Source organism: Saimiri boliviensis, chromosome 3, assembly GCF_048565385.1.
Source record: "Saimiri boliviensis isolate mSaiBol1 chromosome 3, mSaiBol1.pri, whole genome shotgun sequence".
Classification (NCBI taxonomy): domain Eukaryota; kingdom Metazoa; phylum Chordata; class Mammalia; order Primates; family Cebidae; genus Saimiri; species Saimiri boliviensis.
The window spans coordinates 24,427,902-24,440,003 of NC_133451.1; the positions used below are offsets into that span (position 1 = coordinate 24,427,902).

Consider the following 12,102-nt stretch of genomic DNA (forward strand, 5'->3'; position numbering starts at 1 on the left):
GAATTTGAAGAAAATGTTGAGACCAAGATGTAACCAAAAAGAATCTGGTTATTTCTATTCCAAATTGTCTCTGGCTAAGTTATCTATTTACTTTGGTGACTGTATGATTTTAAACCAAGTTGGTTTATCTGTCTGGGCGTTTAAGCCAGTTCTCAGTGTTCTAGAGAAGGACAGTGGTGGTTTTGGTCTGGGATTTGGTATTAGGTAAATGTACTGAGCCTGACAATCATGTTCTTTTAAGCATTTAGATTATTGACTATGGAGATTGTTCTACAGAGTCTCTTTTTTTCCTCTCTTCTTTCTTTAAGATCTGTAAGTAGTGGACTAATTGCTATTAAATTTGGGAGCTTTACATATGCCACAACGGAAAAAGTCAGAAGAAGGTAAGTCTTGCATCTTGTTTGGATGAAATGTAGATACATATGTGTGTGTGTTTCTGTTTGGATGAAATGTACTTACACGTATGCGTATATATGTTTGGGAATGTGATCAGACTCAGTTACGGTGATAATATAGGCAAAAGGGCTTTGTCACGTCCAACATAGAAGGCAGGATTCTTTGTAGTCATACATAGAGAATGATTTGACTTATGATTGAATAGAACCTTACTGCCCTGCAGGAGTTTATATCATGTGGTTTCCTATAATTACAACTTCCGAGCTTCCCTGCTGGCAAAGAAGGTAATGTGCTTCCAGTGGGCAGATGGCCTATGGGGCCGAAATACTTGTTAGGACCAAAAAATTATGAGGCGATGCCATTCTCAGTGATCGGAGATTTTCTCAGGATTCAAAAGGGTAACAGTACCTAAGCCATCCCCAAGGCTTCGCAAGGGAAAGAACTGACTTCGCAGGCTGATCTTTTTCTCACTTTTTTCCTTCACTTAAAAGAAGTTTTTTTTTTTTTTTTTTTTATGATAAACTTTTGGAGTTGCTGTGCCTGTTTTTCATATGTTGTATCTTATTTTTTTCAGTCTAGTCTACTGTGTTTGCTGAATGTGTATGTAAGGTGTCATTCATAGAATTTCCACAGGCTTAAGGCCTAACCATTGATAGTCAAGGCTTTTCTAGAACTGAAACGACTTCACAGATTGTGGGGGGTCATGATTAGCCGTTTTTAAGATCTAATTATATATATGAATAATCAGTGCAAAAAGTAATTGAGTTTAATACAAACCAATGGCATATTTTAAATGTTATTGTACAGAATGTCCTTAGTTTTTAAATTTTTTTCCTGCTTGCTGCCAGTTTAACATGCACACAATATTTCCTCAGTAGTCATGACCATCTTTGATATAACAAAACTTATTTTAATTTTAGCATCTACAGTTGTTTAGATGCACAGTTTTATGATGATGAAACTGTAACAGTAGTTCTTAAAGACACCATCGGACGTGAAGGAAGAGATAGACTCTTGGTCCAGCTGCCTTTGTCTTTAGTATATAACAGTGAAGATTCTGCAGAATATCAGTTCACTGGGACTTATTCTACAAGGTAACTAGTAAAACTGTCTTTCTGATATTACAGTTAAATGTTTTTTAATTGCACATTATAAATTCCAACCTTTTAGTTTTGCTAGATAATGGTTATTTTGTTACTAGGGATAACCATAGAGGTAGCTGAGCAGAAATGCTCCTGTTTTTCATTCAAAATATGCTGGCCGTAATAGCTTTTTTTGTCCCTTTGCTTTACTAGCAAATCAAGAAGTATTTGCTGGAATCAAGGTGAGGAATTACTTGGAGTGGAGAATGGGACTTCTTTTAGTTACATTTTCAAGGAGAGCATTAACCCTAGTTGGTTGGAATTATTTTTTTATTTGCCTTCAGTATTTTCCCTCCAGAATTAAGACTGCAGTACCCATGTGGGAAATATACTGTCACTATCAAGAGATGGCTTTAATTGACTGAGACTTAAGTAAGCAGATCTCTTCGACTCTAATTTAAAAATGTATCCATTTACTTTCTTTGACAGGGAGTCAGAAACTTTGCTAAGATGATATTCTGCCTATTTGGAATTAGAGTATTTTTATTTATTTATTTATTTATTTTTCAGACAGGGCCTCTCTCTTTCACCCAGGTTGGAGTGCAGTGATTCAATCATAGCTCACTGTGCCCTCAAACTCATGGGCTTAGGTGACCCGCCTGCCTCAGCCTTTGAGCTACAGGCATGTGCCACCTTGCGTGGCTAATTTTAATTTTTTACAGGTTTGGGATCTCACTACATTGCCCAGGCTGGCCTTGAACTCCTGTATTCAAGCAGTCCTCCCATCTTGGCCTTGTAAAGTGCTAAGATTACAAACATGAGCCACTATGCCCAGCCAAAATATAGAATATGGAATTTTTTTATAGAGTATTATATCACAGCTTTTTTTTTTTTTTAATACAACAGTTCCTGAAATTATATTGGAAATAGGAGTATGAGTAGAAATCAAAACCATAATTGATCCTCATTCCACCTGTGATAAACTAGGGAGGAGAAGATCCACTTTTCATTTCTGGGTGGTTTTTTCCCCCTCTTTAGGCTAGATGAACAATGTAGTGCTATTCCTACCCGTACCATGCATTTCGAGAAGCACTGGAGGTTACTGGAAAGTATGAAAGCACAGTATGTTGCTGGGAATGGTTTTCGAAAAGTATCCTGCGTGGTAAGTGTTTACAGATCATTTGGCAACGAAGAAATAGCAAGAAGTAACATGGCTTCTTTGGAACCTTCATCAAATACATGATCTATAAGGTCCTTCTGTGCCAGTATTTTTACTGTGATTTATAGCTTGCCTTGATTAGGATCCTGTGGTGGCCTTAGCTATTTAGTTCTCTTGTTCTGATAAAGCTTACTAAGTAGTTAATAATAATTCTAGATTTTAATCTCACGAAATTGCTACTGTTGTTATGTGGAGATCTTTTCATACAAAATGGAAGCTGAGTTTATTGATTTTACGGTAAATTGATGGAAATACAACTTTCCCATAAACCATTCTTTGATTCAGGCTTCTGATTTCTAATTCCTTACGTATGATATGTTAATTAAGCCATTAATTTAAAATGCTTCTGTGGCCTTTTCTTTTTTTTAGTTAAGCTCCAATCTTCGTCATGTGAGAGTGTTTGAAATGGACATAGATGATGAATGGGAGCTCGATGAGTCTTCAGATGAAGAGGAGGAGGCCAGTAATAAGCCTGTGAAAATCAAGGAAGAGGTGCTGTCGGAGTCGGAGGCAGAGAACCAACAAGCCGGTGCTGCTGCTTTAGCTCCAGAGATAGTCATCAAAGTGGAAAAACTTGACCCTGAGCTAGATTCGTAATCTGGCTTGCTATTACTGTGTGTGTGATTATGGCCAAAAGGGCCTAGGAGATGGACTGAGATGTCTTGGACCGCCTTTAATTTTCTTTGTGTAACAAAGAAATAAACAGTAAATTTTATTTTTTCATATTCTGCTTCATATTCTCTTGGTGATATAGTCACTGTGGTAGACTTTATTTTTGCTGAGATTTCTCTTTAATGCTGTGTGCAGAACTGGTGTTTAAAGAAACAGGGCCAGGCGTGGTGGCTCACGCCTGTAATCTCAGCACTTTGGGAGTCTGAGGTGGGTGGATCACTTGAGGTCAGGAGTTCAAGACCAGCCTGGCCAACATGGCAAAACCCTCTCTCTACTAAAAATACAAAAATGAGCTGGGTGTGGTGCACGCACCTAAGATTCCAGCTACTTGGGAGGCTGAAGCACAAGAATCGCTTGAACCCGGGAGCCAGAGGTTGCAGTGGGCCGAGATCGTGCCATTGCACTCCATCCATCCTGGGTGATGGAGTGAGACTCTGTCTCAAAAAAGAAAGAAAGAGAACAAATTGAATGTGAACAAAAAGTGTAATCTTTTCTGTCAAAAGGGTAGTTATTAGGAATTGTTAGTATATCAGGAAGAAATTACATTGAAATAGTCATTCGTCACTGGACATTTTAATGCATTTAGGATTTTTAAATTATAGGTAACATTTCTATTTTTCCATCTCCCCTTCTGGTTCATTTTGGGCTTCCAGAATGATTTTAAAATTATGTTTTCAGAACAAATTATACTGATTTACTGTAACGCTAAACCAAAGGATGGATCCTGTCTTTTATGATTTAAACATCATACGCACTGCTTGACACCTACGTGGTTATCTTTTCTTGTTCTGTCCTTGCATTTGAGCACTGAGTTCTTTACATCAGCAGTGCCATCGAAGCATCTACGACTCGGTCAAGGACGTATAGTAGCTGTCTGTCTGGTTGACTTCCTAGGAGTGTGAGAAATATGGGCCAACTAAATGTTACCTAGCATTCGTGCCGATAAGTTACTGTTGATTTCCTACTGCTCATTCCCAAAGTAGAAGACGGTTTTCATGTGACTTGGAAAGGGTTTCCATTTAATATATGAATTCCAGTGTCAGCTCATTGACAGTCACTTTTTAAAGCTTTCAGTATCTTTAGGCAGGAGGATGTACTGTGACCAAGTGAATGGGTAACTGCAGGGTTGCTGTGTCATTTGTCTATTTAACAGGTAGTTGTCTCTGGGTACTCCAGGGTACCAGTGGAAGCCACTGTTGTATGACATAGTATTTAGGACTGTGATCAGGAGGTTGTATACTGGTCTGCAGCCTTGCATATGATAGGTCTTAAACTTGATTAGCAAATTTATGTAAATGTTTATTGATGGTTGGGCATTGCCTGAGGTAGTGCAGAATGTCTTCAGTTAGCTTTTGTGAGTAAGAAAGTGAACTGTCAGATGTCACTGCCAAAAACCGATAGGTTGTGGGCATGTAGAGCGTTTTTAGAATGAATGTGTTGTGCAAACTTACCATAACATTTAAAGAGTTTTAATGGATTCTAGGAACCAATAATTATAGCCTGTTCTTAAAAAGAATGACAGTTTCACAATCAGCAACCAATTCTTTTTTAGTTAGTAATTTGTCCTTTATGACCTCAGTGTTAGATTTATAAAGATTTTTTGATACACAAATTTACTTTCTATGGTTTCAGCATAGCTATAAAATATGGGAGAATTGGTTTTTCATTAATGCTTTTAATATGTATAGCAAATATTTAGGAACTAGAATTGTATTAAAGTGGAAAAGCTTAAATTGACATCTGAATCTCTTAAAGTTTTAATAAGATGCATAGAGCAGAGAATTTTATTGTATTTTTAGATACATGCAATAGTTTTTGACACCATTGGACATTTTACTTTAAAAGAATTTTTTCATTTTTGCGGGTACATGGTAGGTGTATCTATGGGGTACATGAGATATTCTGGCACAGCATACAGTGTAGACACTTTGCTTTTACAATGTAGAACCAATTCGATCATTATATACTGCTACTTTTAGTATGTTTAGCTGCAGATGTTAAATTTGAGCTTTGAATTTAGTGAGCAGCAAATGCAGGGTGGGGATGTGAGGACCCTGGGAAGAGGAGCCTCCAGGTCCTGGCTTTTGTGGATCTTGGCACCTTGGCTCTGTAAAGTGGGGTAATTGAGTGCCTCTCTCAGGGTTTGAGGACTAATGAGGGGTGCTTGAACATTGTGGTTGGCACATGTGAGATACCCAATAAAGTTTAGCACTTCTGTTTACGATATTCTATCCTACTTTTTGCTGAGATAAATTGTATTGACTTTTTTAAGAAACTTAACCTCCTTTTTTTTTTGCCAAACTTGATAGGACTATAATAGTAGTCTTTCTAATTCTCTGGCTTAATAGGGTTTTTTTTTTTGTTTTTTTTTTTTGGTTGTGTTCTTGATTTTTTTCCAATATAAAAATTTTACACTTAGCAAAATGCTAAAACATTCTGTCTTCTTCATCAGGAACATTTGAATGTAAATGTGAAGAAAACTATTATGCTATAGCCTTGAGTTTATGATGCCATAACTAGGGGAATTTATATATATCTGAGTTGATGTAAATATTTTTCATTCTTGAGGGAAGTCCAGCAAGCAGACGTGTGTAAACACTTCTTTCTGAAGGATGCTAGAATTGAAATCATAGGTTGCATGATTTCAGCAGGAGCAAATCAGTTTCTTTCACACCTCTTTAAATTGCGATGTTGTGGTGATTATCTACAGTTTATGTTTACTAGAACTTACAGTTGACTGTCCATCATGGTATTTTTAGCCCTCCCTGAGCACAAGGAGATAGTTCGTAGGATTCTACTAAGGTCACAAAAACCTTACAAGAGCATGTAATGTATTAGCATAGAAATGATCTTCTTATGAGGAATATTTACTTCAGAAACTCGATTACTAAATGATTCTGGGAAATGATTTATTAATATGGTTGATAGCTGATACTTTTCACTTTTTTTCTTGTTCCAAGCAAATGAAAGTTTCTAGACGAGGATTTCTCATGAAGCACGCACTGGTACATCAAAATTGCCAGGGCCACTGATTAAAAATGCATGAATTTTACCCGAAGCCTACTCAATCAGAATCTGAGGGTGAGGCCAACATCTTTAACCAACTCACTTGATCATTCGTACACCCACTAAAGTTGAGAACCATTATTTTTCTGTGAAAGCTGTGTTTTAGAAATTAGATGCTTACAATTTTTTAGTTGGAGGTTCATAAACTGTTCCCTTGGATGCAGTGAAAATAGATCTATTTTTTTCTTTAAAAATGACCCTGACTGGTGGTTAATGAGACATGCAGATTGCTCACACTTCAATAAATCTGTTTAAAACGATGGTGAGCATAATTGTACCCCAACTCCCTCTGTGCACTGCAGCATTGTAGCAACGAATCCCTTGGGGCCGCATTTCAGCCCTAACAGGACTACGTTCAGCCAAGTGGGAGATGGTTGGGTATGTATGTGCTGTGCTGGTAATCAGCCATTCCAGTTCATAAATGTCACCTTTCCTCTGGTGTGTGCAGTCAGACTGAACTCACTGCTCGAGATGAGGTGTAATGTGTAGTTATCACAGTACGGATGATAAATCTGTCCCACAACATGACTATAAGTGAAACTGATGTTTACCGGCTTGTTACATTTTAAGCAGTAAAACAAGAAGACAAGTTTGTTGTTTGTGCCTCCTGCCGACAGATTAATGACCAAAAACTTTAGGGGCTGTTTTTCTTCCTTTCTGCATTCCTGACTCCTATTACAGAGTGAATATTCTTTCAAATGATATTTCTGTCCACTGTTCAGACAGTAAAACTAGGTGGAGCCCAAACTGGAAGAGCGGCCAGCTTGCTATATACGATCCTCGTGATTGTCAGCATTTTCATGATACTGCAAAACTTTCTAACCTTGAGAATATGTTACTTCCCTTTTTCCTTTCTACCACTTACTTTGTCCTGCCTAATTGCTGCAGGAAGAGATACAAAGATTAAAATACATATGGGCCTGGCGTGGTAGCTCATGCCTGTAATCCCAATATACTGGGAAGCCAAGGTGGGTAGATTGCTTGAGCCCAGGAGTTGTGGCAACATGGCAATGCCTGTCTCTATGAAATACAAAAATTAGCTGGGCATGGTGGTGCACGCCTGTAGACCCTGCTACTCAGGAGGCAGAGGCGCGAGAGTCGATTGAATAGCCTGGGAGGTCGAGGCTGCAGTGAGCTGTGATTGTGCCACTGCACAAGCTTGGGTGACACCCACAAAGCCTTGGTGACAGATTTTGTCACAAAAGATAACTTCATATATATGACATAATTTACATGTGTGTGACTTGTGTACGTGTATATGTGTATATATGTATGTGTCATGTATGCACACGTGTGTATATATGTATGTGTATATATGTCTATGTATGTATATAATGGTCCTTGTTCTCTTGTGATAGAAGGTTAAGATCTAGCAGCAGAGTGTGGATAGCAAAGGGGCTGAAACCATCATTCTGGGGCCCTGCCAGGTGTGGGGCCATTTTCTACACTCCAGAAGGAGGGGACTAAATGGCCTAGGTGGCAGGAGGACTCAAGTGACTGGTTTGGTGGACACCCTTTAGGCCGGAGTAGTCAGGCAGGTTAGATGCAGTGGAGAAAGAGTGGGATGGAAAATTGCTGTTGTCTCTGAAAAGCAGCATGTCATTGGTGACCCTGCTAGAAACTTGGAGGCGTGTTGAGAACAGGAGCCCTATTGGAATGGGTGTGGAGGAGATGTGAGGTGAGGCAGTGGAGGCCAACTGGGGGCAACTCTTGGAGGATTTTGCTGAGGGGCACAAAGGTGAAGTGGTGGCAGGGGAGGGACACGCATCAGAGAACTTTTAAAAAATATTCATCAATACGAGTGATCCACCAAAGAGGGAGAAATTGACCATTGTGGAGTAAAAGGAGAAACTGACCATTGCAGGGTAAATGAAATTCTTGAGAGGGCCAAAAGGAGTAGGGCCCAGTGACCAGTGCAGGGATTGGGCTTAGGGCAGAACATGACTTCCATCCTGATGGGAGTCTGTGGAGTCGGATGCTAGTGGGTGCAGCACCCGGTGGCAGATGCAGCATTTTTCGCTCGGAGAGAAGTGTTCGGGTCTTTATGGAGAGTGGTGAGGAGAGGAGAGGCAGAAAGTAGGTGCCTCTGATTGGAAAGTGAATGTACTGAGAAGTGTTAGCATCCATGGTTCATGTGGGATTAAAAGGAGAACCATATAAATAAATGCAAAGTGAGTCCAATTAATGTCGTTTTCTCCACCTCAGGTGTGGGGATGGATTCCTTGGCACGTTGGGTTTAACCTGAGTTGGGGGTTTTTTATCAAACCATTACCACAAGGCAGAGACTAGTAGGGGGTGTTTGCATGTAAGTGGGGAGGGTTGTTAACAGCCATAGTGTCAGCAGGGTGGAACGTGAGAGAATTGTGGAGTTTTAGAATCAGAGGGACAGAAAGAGACTGTGACCAGAGAAGGGACACTGGCAGTCGTAGGGAGGTGGTAAAGTCTCTGATGACAGGTATAACCATGGCAGTCGGCAGCTGCCGTTAGTGTGAAGGAGAAAGTCACTGCAGCCAAGTAGATTCAGAGCTGAGTGGCCAGGGTTTTGGAAGGCTCATCTGTGTGGCTGTTAAAGTTGCAAAAAAAAAACAGATGATAACAGTGAGTTGGGTCCTGAGGTCACCAGTGAATGAGGAGGCGTTGATGGGGGATCGAGAGGGGAAGGAGAAACTGTCTGTACTTCCAAGACTCTTGGTACCTTGAAAGGCTCAGAGGAGGGTCAGGCACCTTCCTAGTCACTTAGTAAGTAGCAAGGCTGGGATCTAAACCCAGGTGGACTGGACTGCCCTGGGGGGGCTCCTAACAGACATAGAACAGGATAAAAACACTAAAGCCAACTTGTGAGTGTGGCCACTGCCTTTTAATTCCTGTCAACTGTAGGTTAGTACTCCTCACACCTGGGACTTAAGACTAAGGGTTCTGGTGGTGGTTTGTTTTTTTGTTCTCTTTTTGAGACAGGATCTTGCTCTGTCACTCAGGCTTCAGGCTGAAGTGCAGTGGCATGAACACAGCTCACTGCAGACTTGACCTCCTGGACTCAAGCAATCCTCTCGAGGAGCTCAGCTGATGGGTGCGTACCACCAGCCCTGGCTAATTTTTTGTTGTTGTTTTGTTTTTTGTAGTGACGGGGTCTTGCCATGTTACCCAGATTGGTTTTGAAACCTTGTGCTCAAGCAACCCTTCCACCTCAGCCTCCCAAAGGGCTTGGACTACAGGTGTGAGCTACCGCACCTGGCCTTTTTTCCTTTCTTTTTAACCCCAAAGCAGGTCATTTCTGATTATTTTAAATGTGGAATCAGTAGCAATCCCAGGTGTTCTAGAAAGTGGATGTTTACGGTTGCTTTCCTGCCTAATCTTGTCTTTAGTGCCCTGCTGGTCACAGTTATGTGTGTGGCACAGGGAGGAGGCAGCCCAAGATGACTGTGTGGGAGAGTGGGCCTGAGCGAGCCCCTGCTCCCAGTCCAGGTCAGGAGGCTGGGTGAGGTGGGACGGACTGAGGAGTCGGTCTCCGGCTGTATGAAGGTGCAGTTCAGGGCTTTCCCAGCCCTGGGCCAATGTGGTCCATATCGCCACGCCTTTCCTGAGTGGTCTGAAGATTTTCTTAAGGGGAACTGCCCAGTCCAGGTACCTCTGGCCATTTGGGGAATGAGGCAGGCCAGCCTCAGCTTGGCCTCGGTGACCAGGCCCCTAGGAGTTGGCACTGGGCTTCAGCTCGCTTCTTCGCAGTCCCTGGAGGGCCTAGACCCAGCAGGATCTGGGAGCCTTTGGAGCTGCCAAATTGTACATGAAATTGTGTGTGAAATTCCTGTGTGCCTGGGACCAGACAAGAGTCTCATGATCAAAGTGTCTGTACCTGCACCTGCCTCCGCCCCTCCCCCAGACTCTTCCTGTCTGCATCTGGCTTTTTAAGGTTCTCCTATGCAGAATTGGTTGTGGAAGAGAAATAGCATGGGTGAGATTGCACGGTGCTTTTTACATACATTCTCACAGAATTTTGTGAACAGCTAACTCTGCAATGAAGGGATTGCTCATCTTATTTTACAGAAAAGTTGAGAGAGATTTGGTTTGACATGTCCCAAATCACATAGCTAGTAGGTGGAAGGGCCCGGATGCAAAACAGGTGGTCTGACTCCAGATAATTAATTGCTAGCATGATTGTTTAGTAAGAGCCAGAAATCATGCCAAGAACGTTCCATGGATACCTTATCTAAACCTCGTCACAGTCCTACAAGGTAAGTGCTATTATTATCATTTCACAGATGAAGAACTTGAAGCCAAGAGACGTTCACTAAGTTGTCCATAGGAATTGCCCAGGCAGCAGAGTGGGACTGGGTGGGAAGCCAGGCAGTCTGGCTGCAGGACCCATGCTTTCAGCCCCCACACATGCTGCCTTTCTGGATCTCTCTGCCCGCAGCTGCCTTGCCCCGAGGCCACACTCACTGAGCCTGGTCTTCCTGCAGCGGCACAACTGCCCGAGTGTCTGTGTGGCACAGGCCAGCAGGGATGGCCAGGCTTGCATTCATGATGAGCTTTGTTCCGCTAGAGCCCCTTCATTCCTAGCCACCATCAGCTCTGCGGAAATGGGCCGTGAGGAGCCATGCTTTTCCCCTACTGACGGGAATGGCGTGTGGGAGACCTGGGACCAGAAGCTGGGCTTCTGACCCTGTAGTTTAGTGTGTTTCCCTCCAAGACAGCGCTTGTGCAAAGCCAGCATTACTTTTGCATCCTTTGTCACCTTAAGAGATCTCTTTTTTTTTTTTTTTTTTTTGAGACAGAGTCACACTCTGTCACCCAGGCTGGAGTGTAGTTAGTGGTGCAATCTTGGCTCACTACAACCTCTGCCTCCAGGGTTCAGGTGATTCTTGTGCCTCAGGCTCCCAAGTAGCTGGGACTACAGGTGCCAGCCACCACGCCCAGCTAATTTTTGTCTTTTTAGTAGAGACGGAGTTTCATCATGTTGGCCAGGCAGGACACCTTAAGAGATCTCTTGTGTGTCTTAAGGTCTCACCGGAGACAGAGCTGCACTCTCCCCAGAGAGGCTACCAGCTCACCAGGTGAAAAGAAGGGAGATTTCCTACTCTGTGTGTGTGTGTGTGTGTGTGTGTGTGTGTGTGTGTGTGTGTATGTATTGGACAGGATCTTGCTCTGTCACCCAGGTGCGATCTCAGCTCACAGCAGCATCCACCTCAGCCTCCTGATTAGCTGGGACTATAGCTGTGTGCCACTTTGCCTAATTAAAAAAAAAAAAAATTGTTGAGATAGGGTCTTGCTTGTTGCCTAGGCTGGTCTCGAACTCCTGGACTCTAGCAATCCTCCTGCCTTGGCCTCCCAAAGTGCTGGGATTACAAGTGAGAGCCACCACACCCAGCCTCCTACTGTATGTTTGCCATGTTTTCTGTCCCCTCTCCCAATGTTTCAGAATGATACGGCATTTTGTTGGTCTACAGAGTCCCATTGGGTAAAGCTTCCAGGGGAGATGGGGCACTTGGGAGAGGAAGAGAAACGATCTTCAGAATGAATACATGGGTGAAGCAGATGGCAAATTTGTCATTTGCAATAGAGAAACTATTTTTAAAAATCAGAGAATGCTGAGTCCTGAATACGTCGAGGAATACCATGTGACTGTGAAATACAGACCAGCAAAGCACACACTGGTCCATTAATTGGGAT

At 42.2% G+C, this 12,102-nt stretch overlaps 1 protein-coding gene across 4 annotated transcripts in view; it reads left to right on the forward strand.

Annotated features, from left to right (window-relative positions):
- Positions 1-3,420, forward strand: part of ANAPC4 (anaphase promoting complex subunit 4) — a 41,337-nt gene extending 37,917 nt beyond the window's left edge. For all 4 annotated transcript variants that reach the window (XM_074395963.1, XM_074395962.1, XM_039468362.2 and 1 more), the window contains 4 exons: positions 309-383; positions 1,317-1,490; positions 2,517-2,640; positions 3,067-3,420. In XM_074395963.1, the coding sequence (XP_074252064.1) occupies positions 309-383; positions 1,317-1,490; positions 2,517-2,640; positions 3,067-3,294 (601 nt within the window). In that variant the 3' untranslated portion in view covers positions 3,295-3,420. The remainder of the gene's footprint in view (positions 1-308; positions 384-1,316; positions 1,491-2,516; positions 2,641-3,066) is intronic.
- Positions 3,421-12,102: the final 8,682 nt, after the last annotated feature.